At 31.6% G+C, this 18,126-nt stretch overlaps 1 protein-coding gene across 1 annotated transcript; it reads left to right on the top strand.

Annotated features, from left to right (window-relative positions):
- Positions 1–3,104: 3,104 nt before the first annotated feature.
- Positions 3,105–17,628, top strand: LOC139486254 (transcription intermediary factor 1-beta-like). The gene is made up of 6 exons (XM_071271043.1): positions 3,105–3,362; positions 3,635–4,489; positions 6,127–6,174; positions 9,646–9,693; positions 10,341–10,467; positions 17,223–17,628. Exons 2-3 carry the CDS (start codon positions 3,727–3,729, stop codon positions 6,141–6,143), a joined length of 780 nt encoding a protein of 259 aa, XP_071127144.1. The 5' UTR covers positions 3,105–3,362; positions 3,635–3,726; the 3' UTR covers positions 6,144–6,174; positions 9,646–9,693; positions 10,341–10,467; positions 17,223–17,628.
- The last annotated feature ends 498 nt before the right edge of the window (positions 17,629–18,126 follow it).

The following is an 18,126-nucleotide window of genomic DNA, read 5'->3' on the forward strand; positions in this document are numbered from 1 at the left end:
ACAACTGACGAAGAAATGGGGGATTCAACCATGGAACATGTATTGCAAGATTTAAATCTCAAAGCGTACACTTATTGATGAAAAAATGACGTTGAAGATGGAGAACGACCCATTTTTGCATCTCTTGCATACTTGATAAACGAACAGTGTAGAGATATTATTGCCGAAGAATTTATCAGGAATGGCAAAACTTTGGAATAGATATTTTCCAAGGTGTTTAGAAATTGTAGAAAGATACAACTAGAATAAATATCACTAATACTGACTGTAATTATTATCTTAGTTACTTTGAATATAATGAACCAACTGTTTACTTATAAAACACCCGTAATAAAAGTTGAAGGCCGTACATTGACCTATAATGATTTACTTTTTTTAAATTGTTATTTGGATGAAAAGAGTTGTCTCATTGGCACTCACACCACATCTTCCTATATCTAAATATGTATGTTTAATTTTGTACATTACTGACAAAAAAGTACATATAACTGATTCATTGAAAAAGGAAGAGGTATTTATGATTTTGTACAAGAAACAGCTGAAACAAAGAGTAACAGCTCGTCATACATGAGCTAAAATTGGGAAACATATTCCTCTGGAAATCATTTTTTAGGTGAAAGAACATTCCTTCATTTATATTGATATGTTTTGCTTAGTTATAAACCCATCATTCAGTATTAAGCAGATAAGTACAATAAGTTTAGTGATCTTATGTTCAAGATATGCCCTTGGCACGAGTTTTATATGACCAGAAGCACCGATATGATAGAGGTCAGCATGGTCAAAGGTCAAACTCAATGTCATAGTGACCAAGTTTTGGTTTCTGACAGATTGCCTTCCCATGCTGCATTCATAAATCAAGTTTGGTCAAGGCTGAACGATATACGAGATATGCTCCGATACAAAATTTCCACGGACAAGGTGAAACTTCGTTTGTGTACGTGTCCATTTTTGGACACTGGTACACATGTATATACTATATACCAGTAATACAATGGCTTACTACTGCAATCACTTAACCTAGACATCGACTGCTCAAAGCCAGTGACTACTAGTATTTGTCCTTTATCCTGTTCCTTGTTTTGTTCTTTAGAATTTGTTAGCAATTGGCTGATTGTCTGTGTGGAATTTTTTTAATATGGATTGTTTTCTATTAAACTTTTCTTTTTAAATCATTCAACTCAGAAAAAACATGTTTTATTCCAATTGAAAACAACATCATGATGCAACAGAAAACATGTATTAATACTTTTGAGTGCAAAAAAACAATATCTAACTCAACATGTCACATACATTAAACTAATTGAAAGAGAAGAAATACATAAAATATAAAATTAAAATGCAAGATAGCTGACTAGAAAATAATACAATAGCTGCTCGAAACAGCAGATTCCACTGGCTGCTGAAACTTGACCGTTATTTGTCTTAGTAAAAATTTGAACACAGCAGTAGTATGGATACAGAATTATTTTGCATACAAAATTAGTATGGCTACAATATTAGTTTTAATCCTTTTGTTACCCCTTTTTGCTGTTCAGTATATTATAACTTTAATAAAGCCCAAAATAAGTATTTAAAAAAGCATAATCATAAAGCTTGAAAAGTTCCTCTGTGGGTGGTAAATCAATTAGCAGAGATGGTCTAGGTAAATCAGTCGACTAAAACCATCGAGCCCTCCCACGATAACAAATCGCCAGCGGACAAGTTTATGATTGGTATTATTGTGCCAAAGGTGGTTTGGTCCCATAACTTTGTAGACCCGCCTGTGAAGTCTCCCAGTTTGTCTTTCACAGACACCACGACTGTCCATTCGATGGAAGCTCTCTCTTGATCTCCACCTCGGCACTCCAATTCTTTTTAAAATTAGCATCTGTTTCAAGAGGTTTACTCCGCACAAGGGAAAATCTTTAAAAATTTTGCCAAGTTCTACATCAAGTTCATTGTCACTAATTTGTGAAAAATTCCTTTTGATTAATCTAAATGCTGCAGCCTCCAGTAAAAAGTGATTTGGGATACCGTTAGGAGTTTGGAAATGTAAGATAATCCGCAGCCATTTTCAGGGAAATTTTCCAGGATAGATTTTGGAATGTCAAAGTTTAGAGGACCACACTGAGACCGGACCCTTTGGGGCTTGCCAGTTCCGTACTTGACACACTCTGTCCGTAATCTCATCATGTCTGTCCTGCTTGAAACACATAAAGCTTATTTCATTAGATTACAATTTGCAGACAATAGCAGGCGTTATTTTGTCATCAATAAATGTTTTAGTGTGCGCTTTGAGATTTAAATCTTGCAATACATGTTCCATGGTTTCCATGGTTGAATTCCCCATTTCTTTGTCAGTTGCTAAAATTTCATTGCATACATACGGGTACTGAAGAACCGGATAATTTTACCTCGTCATAATAAAGAAGAGTGATCATAAAGAAAAAGCGTATAACTACGTAACCACATCTAATAATAAAAAAAACCACAGCATATAATAACAAACCCGCAGCATATAATGATAAACCCACAGCACATAATGACGAAACCACAGCATATAATGACAAACCCACAGCATATAATAACAAACCCATATCATATAATGTAAAACCCACCATCACATAATAAATACTATCACAGCTATGGCGTTCCATAATTATACATGTTGTAGGTTTGAATAATTATATGCAGTTAGTGTGAATAAAATCACCAAGAACCCTACATGGTATTAATTGCACTTGTTTGAGCCTTTTTGACTTGCTATAATAGTGATCAACAGTAGACAGGCTTTACAAAAAATATTAAAATAGACTCTTTGGTCGGGTTTTTATCTCTTTGTCATTTTCCCCGTTTCAATTGTCAATATTATTATCACAATCAGATTACTTAGTTTAAACTAACATGTGATAGATATCTTTACTCGAATCACTATATGTAAATATATATATAATCAGTAGTGGAAGTTTACGTTCGGATATTTGTCACACATACAACGTATTAAAACAGAGTATTCCGCTGTTCGAAATTCATAAATCGATTGAGAAAAAAAAACAAACAAATCCGGGTTACAAACTAAAATTGTGGGAAACACATTAAATATAAGAGGAAACAAGTAACCTGGTTAAGTATGATGAACATTGACGTACATTATTATGAAATTGCTAGTATCGATATAAGTAGTAGACATGATTTATAAATAGTAGAAATGATTTATAAATAGATTAATACGCATATGTATTGGTCACGTACACATAACTTTAAACTATCATGTGATAGACATAGTACGCGTATCGCTACAGGGAAGTATATATAATCAGTAGTGGGAATTTATGTTCGGATATTTATCACAACACATTAGCAGTTTAACACAGTAAGAGGTGAGTATTGACTAAAAGAAACGGGATTAACAATTGAAACACACATAACTAAACAAAAGTGAATTTAGATTATATGAACATTGACGTACATAATTCAGAAACTTGAATTGATTTCACTGTTACCATCTGTACTTACCTTTGTCGATTAACTTTAAACAGTCGCTACAAACTTTTATTAATTGTACAAACAAGTCAACTCATTGAGTAACATAAACATGATAAATTATTTCAATAATTCAAGTGTATCTTACTTCGTTTAATTCTATTTTTAGACTATGAAACAACCTTTACTTTAAAGTCGGATCACAACTACACTTGACAGATACATGAACTTGCCACAGGTGCCTCATATTTAAATATAGAAATGGCCCAAGCTGCTGCTTCCACTTGTGAAATTTGTACTGCTGGACCTGGTGAATATTATTGTCAACAGTGTGACCAGTCATTTTGTGGAAGCTGTAAATCATCTCATTTGCGCACGAAGTCTTGTAAAAACCACACTTTTTTAAGTGGACCAAATATTAACAAGGAAGAAAAACTCCTTTGTACAGAACATGAAGAAATTTACTTGTTCTACTGTCATGATTGTGAAACTCCTGTGTGTAGAATGTGCTCCGTAGAGAAACACAGCCGCCATTTGATGACAGATCTTACTAAATCAACTGAAAAACTCAGATTCGAAGTTGTCAAAAACATAGAAGCGAAGGTAGCAACATCCAAGGTAAACCTTAGCAAAATAGAGAAAGAAACAAAAACCTACCGTGACGAAGTCAGAGCAGTCATCAAGACCATTACTGAAGAGGGGAACTACTGGAAGAATTTAATTGATAAGAAAGTAGGTAATTGTGTTAGGCTATTGCATGACGAGGAACAGAAAACTTTACAAAATATAACTGCACTAACCAAAGTTTATCGTGGAGTTTTCGAAAACTGTCAACAATGGGAAAAGAAAATAAAAGAAATGGAAACAATGGCAGACATTCTTTTGATACAGAAGTTGAAGAAACTTAAAGTTGATGTAGATAACATAGATCTAAAGCCAGTTCCCGAAAGGTCTTATGTGTCATACAGAAACAAAAAGCTTTCAGGCACAGAAATAGACAGCCTTTTCGGGAGATCCAGTTTAAGTAAGTAATCGATTCATAGAAAAGGGATAATTATGGTATAAACAATTGCATCGGTATACGAAATGATTCCTTGACTACAGGATTTCCCTCTTAGTTGAAGGTGTGTCATATAGCAAATGGGTCGATAAACCGACAATTTTTTTTTTAAAATACCAGCAGTATTAAAAAAAAAACAAAAGACAAACAACACCACGCAAGATAATAATACACTGATACCCTTTCGAGCTTTAGTTTGAAAAAAAAACTTTTATCTTCAAAGGAAAACATATAAAGTAGGTTTTAGGCTAAAAAATAATAACGGACTATCTTTATGATTGATTCAACAAATCTAGGAAAGAAAATGTTGATATATATTGTTTCAAACAAACTAATTTCGTACACTCATTTTGACAATGTATTAGGATGGAGAGTTGTCTCATTGACACTCGTACCACATCTGCCTATATCTAGTACCTCAATTATAGTGGACAACACGGTTTGTAAGGCCATTTATACAACAATAAAAGCAGACAGTTTGATAGAACGACACAAAATGGTTAAAGCATCTGGTATTGAAGCTTCAGATTTAACATTTGTAAAAAAAAAAAAAATATTAAAAAAAATAAAGTTTTGACATCGTTGAGCAAAGTTAAATTGATTGATTTTGATTATCGGTACGTGGTCTCGTATACTAACACAGTCCTTCGGCGTCTTAAGATGTAAGCGTTCCCTTTAAATGTAGACTATGAACATAAAGAAGAAGCATCAACTGTTGAAAAACAAAACTATTGATATTTTTCTTACACTTCGTTGAGTCACTTATGTTGGACATTCAGTTACTGAAAGATTCACGGTTTTGTCGCCAACGCTTCATTCATAACGACAAGTTTGATAAACAAGCTACTGCCATTACCGTTATGTTTTATACTAAAGAATGTTGTCTGCAACTGATTCGACCATTATTGTTATGATTGTGATGTTTTTGCTTATATAATGTATAGAGGGCATCACATACTTAACCTATAAAACATCTCCATCTTTCAAATCTCCTAGTTGTATATGTCCTCGTTATGATTAAGGATATAAAGTAAAATCACAAAAAAAGTATACTCCGAGGAATATTTCAATGGGAAGTCCTAATCAAATGGCAAAATCAATGATAAAACAAACACCAACTGTCATATTCCCGACTTGGTACAGGCATTTTCAATTGTAGAAAATAGTGGACTGAACCTTGTTTTATAGCGCTAAACCTCTTGGTTAAATGATAGACTCGTCAAATTCTGTTATATTTTCATCGATTCGTGAACAAAACAGACATACCAAGTAGAATAGTCAAATATTGGTGCAGAAATCATAACTGTGTCACAATCTCATAACTAACAAATATTTAACAAAAAGCACAAAAAAACATCTATCAGATTTAAAAACCAAATTTATTTCTTCGCGTGTTTAACGTCATAAAATGTAAACTTCAAATAACAAAAACTTTTGTCGTTCAAAAAAGTTATAATTTGACAAGGGGAATTGTGGTATACAGGGTTAAAAACCAAAAATTATGTTCAAAATTATTTAATATAAAAGGTGCTTCGGAAAATTTATCTAAAAACTTTTTTTATTTATTATGAATTCCTGGTGTATATAATCATTTTTTTTAGGGAAGGTAAAGCGATAATGGAAAAATCTGAAAGCCAACAACATTCCAGGTAATACAAATAATGTATTGTTTAGTAAGGTAAATATAAGTACATAAACTTTATTCAACCATCGAACACTACTGATTAAAGAATTATAAAAGTAACCATTCACCATTGAATATGAAGACAAAGCTAAAAGCACTACACAAATACTAGATAGTAGACTCAAAAGTTGCAGTCCAACTGTCCATCATTTAAAGTCACTATCAGAGCTTGTGGAAAACGAACAATAATATGTTGATCACCAATAGATGGCTGGATATTTGTAAAGAAGCGGTGAATTTTTAGATACTCTTTAAAAAGATAACACAATAAGATGTGTTTGGGGTCATCCATAATTGTCAACCATTTTCCAAAGTGTACAAAACGTACACTTGGTGGGAGGGGGTTAACAAATCAACAGTTTTACCGTACGCTTTTTTTTTTCATTTCCGGAATTTATTTCGTTTCCGTAGGGAAAGTCGATGTATAAAGTTGAGAATTGGCTTGGGTGTGTTTCTCTTCTTATTTCTTCTTTATTATTTTCACTTGATTTCGATATCATAATTCTCCTCAATCCGGATTGAACGATTAAAAGATCAATTCATATGAAAACTAAATCTTTTAAACATGTGAACCAGTATGATTATTTTAACAAAAAGTTTGCAAGCATTTCTCAGTACCACCGATAGTCAATTTCACCTGCTTTGTTATAGATCGCTATCGTTTTACTCTGTTCAATAAACAAAATCGATGGAAACACTAAATTCTTTGAATGTTTTGATTTTGACAAGACGTCATTTTGTGAATTTTTTTTTTTAAACTGATCCTTCGATTAATTTCCTTGTAATGCATTCCAAAATAGTAAACCAGTAAACCAGAAGTAAACTTATTTTTCTTATAATAAGCCTCCTTTAATTAGGAGCAACTCCATATGAAGTTTAACCTTAATTTAAAAAAAAAATATCCAATATATGTACACATTACCAATGGTGTGACTTTAAACAAACAAATGTGGTTTAATAGAATAAATAATTAAAAAACTTAAATGATCGAAATGTCGTATTCAGTTTATTATTGTTTAGAAAACTTTTTTTTAAACTAAGGCAATTTTTACCTCACAGATAGCTATATTTTCCAAAACTTTTAGGAATTTGTGATCGTCGATGCTTTTCACATTCGAACTTTATTTGGCTGTTGATTTTTTTTGAATTTGCGTCACTGATGAGTCTTTTATAGACGAAATGCGCGTATTGCACAAATGCAAAACTTAAAACCTGGTTTCTACGATTAGTTTATTTTGAAGGTTGTAAAATGTCTGCTTTCTACGAGAACATTAAAAAACTTCCAGTACGGGTGATCAAATAGTACCCCCTAGGAAACCGACTGTCTATTGAAATATTTATCCTCCAAAAACATTCCCACTTTTATAGAAGCTCTGTTTAATGTGAAGGTGAAGTCGATTTTTTAACTGAGCATTTGTAATGTATCTGCAGTGGAAAGGTTTAAAAAGTAAAGAGAATTAGGTTTTCAGATAAGGAAACAAGTTGCTCAATCTAATTAAAAACCGATCTCTCATCGCTCCCGTTTTCTGATATGTCGCGTGGGAGACCTAACGAAACCCGCTTTGAGGTCACATGTGAGTGACCTCGTAGGTGTGTCTTTTTCGACCAATGAAATTGAGTCTTCCACGATCTTGACAGTTTATCGTAAGGTAAAGGGATGTAACTCATTTTATATACGATTTCTCGTCAGTCAAAATAATTCATAAACTTTTTCGATTGGCTTATGAATAGGTCGTCAACTCATTTGCATTATCATTGTAAATTCGTAACTTCTAGTACACTCACATGTGACCTCAAAGCGGGCTTCGTTAGATCTCCCACGCGACATATCAGAAAACGGAAGCGGTTTTTAATTAGATTGCAAGTTGCTTTGAGTTTTAATTACATTGTATTGAATTGATTGAATTCGATTGAGCAACAAACAAAGCCAACATAGGCCTTCGTAGTAAGGAAATCAAATAAGCATACATAGTTTGTTTAATGGATATGACGATGATTTAGTTGTGTTAGTTGTTTAAATAAACCCTTATAAATATCAGTACACTGGTTAAATTCATCTAGATTGGCCAGGTCTACTAGAATCTGGTTCACAACTTTGACAGGAATTGCGTGTGAACTAGTAAAATTATTTAAACAAACCCCCGATTGTCAATTTCACCTGCTTTATTATAGGTCGTTATCGTTTTACTATGTTTGATAAACAAAATCGATGGAAACACTAAATTCTTTGGATGTTTTGATTTTGACAAGACGCCATTTTGTGAAAACATTTTAAACTGGTCCTTCGATTAATTTCCTTGTAATGCATTCCAACATAGTAAACCAGTAAACAGGAAGTTAAATTTTTTTTTTAGTATAAGCCTCTTTTAATTAGGAGCGCCTCCATATGAAGTTTAACCTTAACTTAAATAAATATCCAATATATGTACACATTACAATGCGTGGATTCAGCGGGGGGGGGGCTTCCGGTGGTTGGAACCTCCCTTTTTTTGGCCGATCAATGCATTTGAATGGGGACATATAGTTGGAACCCCCCTTTGTCCTGGGTTGGGACCCCCTTTTAAAATGGCTGGATCCGCCTCTGACATTACAGTATATATACAGCAACGATAATAGAGCATATTAACAGGAACCTTTTTGAATAGAAATACAAGCTTGAAATTTGAAAACTTAAAACACTACACTTTTATTGATTGCTCTTTTGAGCTCTGATTCCATCAACAACTGTAAGTCCATACTTTACCAATGCAACATAACCATGCATTTCCCTTTCTTTGATTCTTAGCATAATTTATGTGCCCTTTTGTTAACCTTTTGCATGCTCTAGGTACCCTTTTTCATTTGAGTTACCATTCCCACTGTGTGATAGGGGAAACACTAATCTTTGTACTCTTTCTTCTGATAAAACACAGGCATCACAGATAGATGTCAGCCAATAAAACAGTCAAATATGTTTTAGTTTATTGTCAATGCAAATTTCTATATTAAACTAAAATATAATAGACAGGATCTTCTTTTTATTAAGAATGATTGATTCTTCTCTTGAAATCTGAAAATGGTTGATGTACACTTTTTGAGGAAGGTGGGGGTTTGAAAAAGCGTATGTTTTGTACACTTTGTAAAATGGTTGACAATTATGGATGACCCCTTATGATTGCCAATAAGACAAATATTCACTAAATTTCTGATAAAAATATGTTATCAATCACAGGCAGCTGTACGGGTTTCAACTAGATATAAAAAAAAAATATACCGTATAGTTCACCATGATAATACCTATGTTTTCGTTGTACATGTTGTAGATATTAATACGTTTTTTAGGCAAATACATGTATTACAGTTGTGTCATATACTTCTTTTTCCACTCGCAGTGTGTAAATACCTCCTGCATGCTTATTCAATGATAAGAGTTACACTCTGGTTAATAATATTTCAGGCCTAAAAAATCACAAAAGAGATACAAATATACCAGTGATTGTTGTGGGTAAGTTTAAAAAATGTACACATGGAAAATGTTAAAGTTAATAAAGATATAGTCAGAATACGTCTCTCGATTAAGGAGTTTTATTCAATTTGAACGATAAAACACCATAGCAAATTATCTTAAAAGTTTATATACAGTATTATATTGACTGTTAGCTAATTGACAAAAAGAAATATTTAAACTAACGTGACTCACAATTTTATGTTCAAATAGTTGGATGATGTTACTTTCCAATTGGCCGTGAAAGATTATCAATAAAATACTACTTTTCATATAACACACACTATATCAACCCAAACCAAAACATATAACGAAGATGCAATATGTGTCCGATGTTGCGTGTAACATGCCTAAATTTGAATGATATCAAAGCAATGTATTTACAATATTCAGAACATTGTTCAGTTTATCTGGACAGCGGCAATGCATTTGTATTTCGTAACTGCATACACGTTTCCCTCTATAAACTACTTGGTTTTAGCTTTGAGGATTTCTATTAAAACTGTTTAGTCTTTTAACATGTTTAAATTCAACCTGTTATGAATTTCTAACAAATACTTGTGTCTCGAATTTGCACTAAAATAAAACATTTTGCATATTTTATACTGTATTGTTATTTTGTAAAGATTATTGTATTCTTTTTACAGGAATGAGCAGATTTTAACGTAAGTATATCATGTATATTGTACTAAAAAACTACATGTATTACAGAAAAAAAAAATATGAAAATGGTATCGATCAAATTATTTTGAGATGGAAAATGTTTATTCATGGGTATGCTTCAATCATACAAATCTTAATTTTCTGAATTGTCTGTGGGTGTGAAGTAAAGTGTGTGGTCAGCTAAACACTTATCGATTCAAAACTCGGGAGAGGGTAATCAAATTTTATATTTTTGGAAATGTGATAAAAAAATATATATCAAAATTCTAAATCTTTTAGAATTTTTGAAATTTAATTTTGTTAAGCAAAATAATTGAAATTAGTAAATGAGATAATGGGAAACTGTCCTGTGTAAACAAAAACTGTTCATTTTATATCTTTCACTTCTTTTAAAGTAGAAAATATTGAAAATTAAAAGGTAAAATGCAAATTCACACGAATGCTAGACAGATTAGATATCAGGGTATCAAACTTTAAGCATTCGAACATTCAAAATCAGAGACAACACCAACACTCAAAATTTAGAAGACAATATATTCAAATCAATATGCAAAAATAAAACATTATCATTTGCTTATGTGTTTGAAGTGTAGTTATTTTAAGACATGACATAGCACAAGGTGTATCCACAATAGTGTGTTTCCAATATTCTTTTGTAAATAAAGTTGGAAGATTGCCTTCCGAATGTAACGCAATCTCGAAATGTTCGTTTCTAATTTTATTGAACCGTTATTCCGGTTATATATATATATAAGAATACAACGTACATAAATCTCTTGTTCTAAAGAAAAGATTTGCGACTTCTCAAAAACACTTATAAGACACAAGTATGTCATTTGTTTTACAGGAATGAACCCGAAACAATGTGGAAAGGGTATGTATTGAATTTATGATTTTTGTCAGTGCTTAAACATTATAAAGATTGTTTTATTCACATACACAACTAAATAGCTCGGTTGTGATCTTATTATTCAGTCTATGTGTAATGTTTTATATTGATGAAAATCCAGCAACTGATGGTACACAGTTAAGGGAATCTTCAGCTTAACAAGATAGCTCATGTAGTTATATTCATTACTTAAATAATATAAATGATTCATTAAACATAGACTGTTCAATTCTGTTTGCTTTAATTTTTTTTTCGTGTTCATAGCATATTGGCATGATTCTAAATAAGCATATTTATTTTAACTTTGAACTCTGTTAATTTTGAAATATTTAATGTTTACTGTTGCGTATATTACGACAGATTAAGATTTTTTACAAAAAGTTCAGTCATATTTTAACTGTGAACGCATCATTTGAATGCACCACTGAACTAAGTCCAATTATAATTATATTTTGTGACCAAACATTTCTATTTTACAGTATGTGATAGGAATCATTAAAAGTTTATATTTATACCAGACACTGTTAAACTGTTTTATAAATGTTTGTTCAGCTAAAACTTTTCTTATGTAATTTTTTATTGCAGTCAAGAATTTCCTATGTAAGTAACACATATTTACCTTAATATCATATCACACTGATTTGTTTTTTAATGCATCAAAAAAGAAACGTTTATCTCACATCAGCAATAGTCATGCCATTATATATTGCAAATGTGTTGTTGAAGTTTACTTAAGAAATGTTTTATGGAAGCTATCGTTTGAAATGTTCATATGGTCTGGGCCGTGATATTCGAATTTTAGTCTGAGCATTAGCGAGGGATAAAATTAACGAATATCAAGGCCAAGGCCATTCGAAATTTCCAACAATCTATTTCATGAATTATTTCGATTCTTATAGGACAAATACGGCCATTGAAAAACTAAAGCGAGAGATAATATGCTGTGTGTGTTGCTGTTTTTTTTTACTTCCCGTTAGATAAAACTCAAGCATTCTAATAAATAAATAGCTTGCATGGGTTATTTCGTGAATAGCCGCTAGAAAAAAAATCTGTTTAATTCTTTTTATCCTGGAATTCTACATTTGCCATTTTTAATTTACATGTTTTTCTCGTAAGCTACCGTCAAATCCAAAGTTGACATTTCAACTACGGAGCCCCATATTCTTGCTGGAATTAGTATAATAATGAAAATAACAGTTTTATATACTGAACGACTTTAAAAAACGCAAAACTCATTTTGTTGATTTTTTTTTAACAAATCATGTTTGATTCTCTTACAACTACTTTTCATGCTTATCATACTTCTTTCTCTACACAAAAAATCAAAATCTGACTAACCTGTGGTTATTGATCATACCGAATTTTTTAAGTCGCACGAATTTCTTAAAGCGAAATTTTGGACCCATGAAAGATTGTTTCAGTTTTATTTGCTTTGTGAAACAGTTCTTTCAATCCTTTGCCTCATTTAAATCAGTTAAAAAGTGTTGCATCTCCATATTGCCAAGACTGAGAAATAAAAAAACTGAATTAGCCCTTAAGAATACTGCAAACATGAAAACATAAACGTGCTGCAACCATACTGTATGACTTCAGAAACTCGTCTTACTGTCCTTCCAACAACGATACAAATAGACAAGATTCGTTGCTGGTCATCAATGAACGGATTTACGTGTAGTGAAAATGAAACGTCAACAGAATTTGATTACTCAACGTCATTTGTCAGACATGTTTGCGGCCGCAACGTTAACTACTAATCAAATTGCCGAGTGCCATTGTGTACAGATTCATGCCATAAATGTTTCTAATCAACTGAATTGTTAAATAATCGACTGAGGAAAAACCTTTAAAGCCCTCAAGTTCCAACCGCATAATTGCCATAACCAATAAATGGGCTGAACAAATACAAAATCAGAAAGTGTAAAACAGAACCCAAAACTTGTCAGACAGAATTTGTTGACCTTTCTGACGTTTGTAACATGCAATTATTATTGCTTTTCACGGTGACACATTCATTCAAAAATAACAATAAATTAGTCTAGTGTTGCGTTTCTAAAGTCGGTCAGTATATATGGGAATAATACAATACAATAGAAAAGTAAACAAAAACCTACCTCAAAATCAATTTAAATATAGTATTGTACGAATTTTGATTGTTTATGTAACATAAAACTTTCAACTATAGCGTTTTCATGTGTATGACGTCATGTTTTGAAATGACTTAAATGCGCCAAAATCAGTAATAGACTTTCGCGAAATCTTGATTTATTTTGATTTTGTTGATTTCTTCGATCTCTAGTGTATTGAATCTTTTTTTATTATGCATCCGAATGAAAATACAAGTTATTTTTTTTATTTTTAAATGCAAGCTTTAAAACAATAAAAGTGGGCAAAGGATTTGTAAAAAGGTTACAGTACATGTGGATTAACGTGGGACGCGTTTTTACCAGCCATTACTATGTATATCTCTGAGTCGATATATCGAAAATGGTATCACGGTGTTGCAAATATATATATATTAGAATTTAATTTTTTTTTTATCTTAGTATACTTTAGATCATCTTCAGCTTAACAAAAGAGTTCATGTATTTATATTGATTATTTAAACAATGTAAATAATTCATTAAACATGGACGTTCAATTCTGTTTGCTTTAGTTTATTTGTTTGGTGTTCATAGCATATAGAAATATTACCCAATAACTTTTGTTGGTGCGCATATTACGACAAATTAAGATTTTCACAAAACTATCATTCGTACTATAATTGTGAAAGCATTATTTGAATTCACTGAATTAAGTCTAATAATCATTATATTGTGTGTATTAGATAAGAGCAAACATTTATATATTACAGTATGAGATCAGGATCATTAAAAGTTAATAATTATACCAGACTCAGTAAACACATTGTTTTTAAATGTTTGATAAGCTTACACTTTTCTTATTTTCTTTTTTAGCGGTCAAGGTTTGAGGATGTAAGTAACACAGATTTACCTTAATCCTATCACAATCATGTGTTCTTGGAGATGTTAATGTATGAAAAATGAAACTTCTATCTCATATCAAGTAGTTGTCCTTGAGACTAAACACACTAGTTATGTCGTTAGATATTGCAATATGTCTTGATGAAGTTAACGTTAGTTCTTTTATTATCTTAAGTACACCGCAAATTATCCGGTAATACTTATATATAAATTAGTAGTTTGGTGTGTGTAAAACACATATTAAGATAAACGCAAACACATAACTTAAAGTACAAATAAAACATGACCAAAAACAATTTGACATGATGATAAATCGTTTTTGCGGTCGTATAAAACATTACAGAGAAAATGATATTGTTCTCCAGATAATTGATGTAACAGACTATAGTGAATAAAAGTAATGAGGGAACATACAGTTATTCCTCTTATATAAAAAAAAAAGATGTCAAAGTAAAAATTTGGTTTTACCACTTGTATACATTGGTTGTTTTTTACAAAGAAAATGAAACACTGTTTTATCTGGCGTGCATGAATATGCAGTCAAATGTTTTGTTTTATTTTACTATAATTGTAGATTACTGTTTAGAAAAATCATTGGTTTATTTTGATATTACAAAAGTCAGACGAAAGGCTACATGCATGCAACAAAAGGTTCATCAATTGCATACAGTTTAAATTTAAACCGTGTCCCTTTTATGTTGTGCCAAACCGTATAGAATTTGTAAATGTATATTTGTTTTCGTAATGAAAAAAAGATATTTGATCAATCATGTATAGCATAAGAGACACAATTCTTCACTATAGTAGCGAGAAATGTGTTTGATTATTTTTATTCGCATTAGCTATTTTCATTGCCCTTTGATATACATCTATATTTCTTCTTTAAAGTAATGCAGATAAACAACAATATTTGTATAGAATAATTCTAACCATTTTTACGGGTGTTTTATTTATCTTTTTAAGTGAGTGCACTAACAGTAATTGTGTTTGGTAAGTATTTGCTCATTTAAAATGTTTTTTTTAAGCGAGTCCTTGTTCATTTCACTGCCAACAAGTGACCGTCTGAAATTGGTACTATTTGAACATGACCATTCTATGTGATTCTATTATTTTTTCATTTTCATTGGATAATTTAGATAATTCTGCCTATATGTACTCTATGCGAACGACCGACTTGTGATCGATTTTGATCTGCAGATTACTAAACATTATGAAATAGTACTTCAACATACTGATACAATTTAGAATTGTGGTCATCCTATGCTTTGACCAATTATGCCCATCTTTTTATTTCTGATTCATAACCAATAATCACAAAAAAAAGTACAAACTGATTCTCTTTTATCAATAATGAATTTGCATCTTACTACAGCTATACAGTAGTTCAAATTGCTATGTTTTGATTTTGTATTGCAATTTTTACTGTATGTTTAAGATAAACACTCATTTATTTGAACTAATTGTCGATATCAAGGTTTCAAAGGTATATAAAGAATTTTTCCTGTGAACAAAAGGTTAAGAGTGTAATGGTTTCTATATATAAAAAAATGCAATTTGCTACAACTAAAGATATTGAAAGTAACATATTACATGTATAGTTCTACGAATTGATTGTATAAGATGGCATTCCTTGGTTCAAATAAGGGTTGATTAAGGTACGTACTTTATCAAAGTATGGTTCGGACTGGATCCACGTTTGATTCTGACTAGACATGTTACACTTGAGTGTGAGTCACATTCTATAAAATATATAAGAACTTGTCAAGTAAAAATCAGATATAAATTCAGACTGTTAAGTACGAAACCATTTGTTTGTCGAGTAAAATTAAGATAATTAACGACCCTTTAAAAATTTGCTACCAAATGCATGCATGCTAATGTAAGACTGTTACTTACGTCGTAAATACAATCACCTTCCCTTTCCTGAATGTGATCTACTGAATAATAAAATTGAAAATGAAAATGGGGAATGTGTCAAAGAGACAACAACCCGTCCATAAAACAGACAACAGCAGAAGGTCACCAACAGGTCTTCCATGCAGCGAGAAATTCCCGCACCCGAAGACTATTTACCGTATTTGTCATAAAATGAACAACACGACGGGTGCCACATGTGGCGCAGGATCTCCTCTTGCGGAGCACCTCATATCACCACTAGTTTTTAGTGGGGTTCGTGTTGCTTTTTCTTTAGTTGCCTATGCTGTATCGTATGTACTATCGTTTGTCTGTTTGTCTTTTTCATTTTTAGCCATGATGTGTCAGTTTATTTTCGATTTATGAGTTTGGCTGTTTTTAACTTGCGCATTCAGTCCAAAATATTAGAAAGGTCTTATGTACTTCTGTTTAGGTTTGAATTAGATGTCTCTATATCTTATGAAAATGAGTTTCATCAGTGTGAAAGTATAAAGAAAATATTATGAGGCCTAGAAAGGCATGATGTATCTAGCAATATCACATTAATAATACATCTCAGTATATATTGTGTTAACAAAAAGTTATCACGTTTCAATTCAAAGCAGACGTGTATACAATCATTTAATAATTTGCGGTAATTGTTAATTTTGAGACTGTGGACTTTACACATGAACAATCTAGCCGAACATTAAACACAAGCATCAGTTAATCGTTATGTGATACAATTTATGATCACTATTTTGAAATATGCTATTGACTGGTTTAAGAAACATTTAACAATTGCAATAACGTGGTGTGTATGTTTTTGTTTTAATGTGTTAGGCCTAGTAATGCATGATGTATCTAGCAATATCACATTAATAATACATCTCCGTATAAATTGTGATAACAAAAAGTTATCACGTTTTAATTCAAAGCAGACGTGTGTACAAACATTTTATAATTTGCGAAAATTGTTAATTTTGAGACTGTTGACTTTACACATGAACAATCTAGCCGAACATTAAACACAATCATCAGTTAATCGTTATGTGATACAATTTATGATTACTGTTTTGAAATATGCTATTGATTGGTTTAAGAAATATTAAACAATTGCAATAACGTGGTGTGTATGTCTTTGTTTTAATGTGTTATCATATGTTATTCTAGGTACAATATGTCAATGTTGGCATACGTTTATTGGAAAGGTATAGAGCCAGCTGACAACCCGAGGACTTTAAGATATCATAGTCATTTGTATACAGAGTACGTTTTAATGCAAACAACAATTAACGTCATCATATGATCCATCTGCCATTCAAGTGACATTTGTTTTTCTGTTAACTTTAACCGAATGAAAGGTGGATTCTTATTGACCACTTAATCTTTTTTCTGACACATTATCATCTATATTATATAGCACATAACTTTATTTGTTTCAAAAACACTCATATACATTTGGTGTATTTATAATTATATCTTTATATAATAAAACGTTTATGTGTAGTCAAGCCTGATTATGTTTAGAAATTTTTTGAATTAACAAAAAAAGGAAACAATAAATGTCACAATAGGAAAAAGAACTTCACACACAAAACAAGGTAAAAACGCAAAAGACTATTTGACCATTGTCTGCCACCTTAACTGAAATGTATAGATAATCATAAATACTATACATATTATGTCACATGGTCAGTTTTCAAATTAGTAAAATCAGTCAAATCCTTAAATATACTGCTGTATAAATCAAGTTGTAAAAAGAAGATTTGGAACGATTGCAAACACTTAACAAATGACCAAAGAACACAGAAATCAACAACGTTAGGTCACCGTACGGCTTTCAACTATGAGCAAGGCCAATACCGCACAGTCAGCTTTAAAATGCCTCAAAATGACAAATGTTAAACAATGTCTACAATAAAACTAACGTCCTAAATTAAGTACAGAAAATGAACGAAAAACAAATACGTAAAACAACAACTGAATAACGGGCTCTTAGCTTCG

The sequence above is a fragment of the Mytilus edulis genome, chromosome 8, assembly GCF_963676685.1.
Source record: "Mytilus edulis chromosome 8, xbMytEdul2.2, whole genome shotgun sequence".
Lineage (NCBI taxonomy): Eukaryota > Metazoa > Mollusca > Bivalvia > Mytilida > Mytilidae > Mytilus > Mytilus edulis.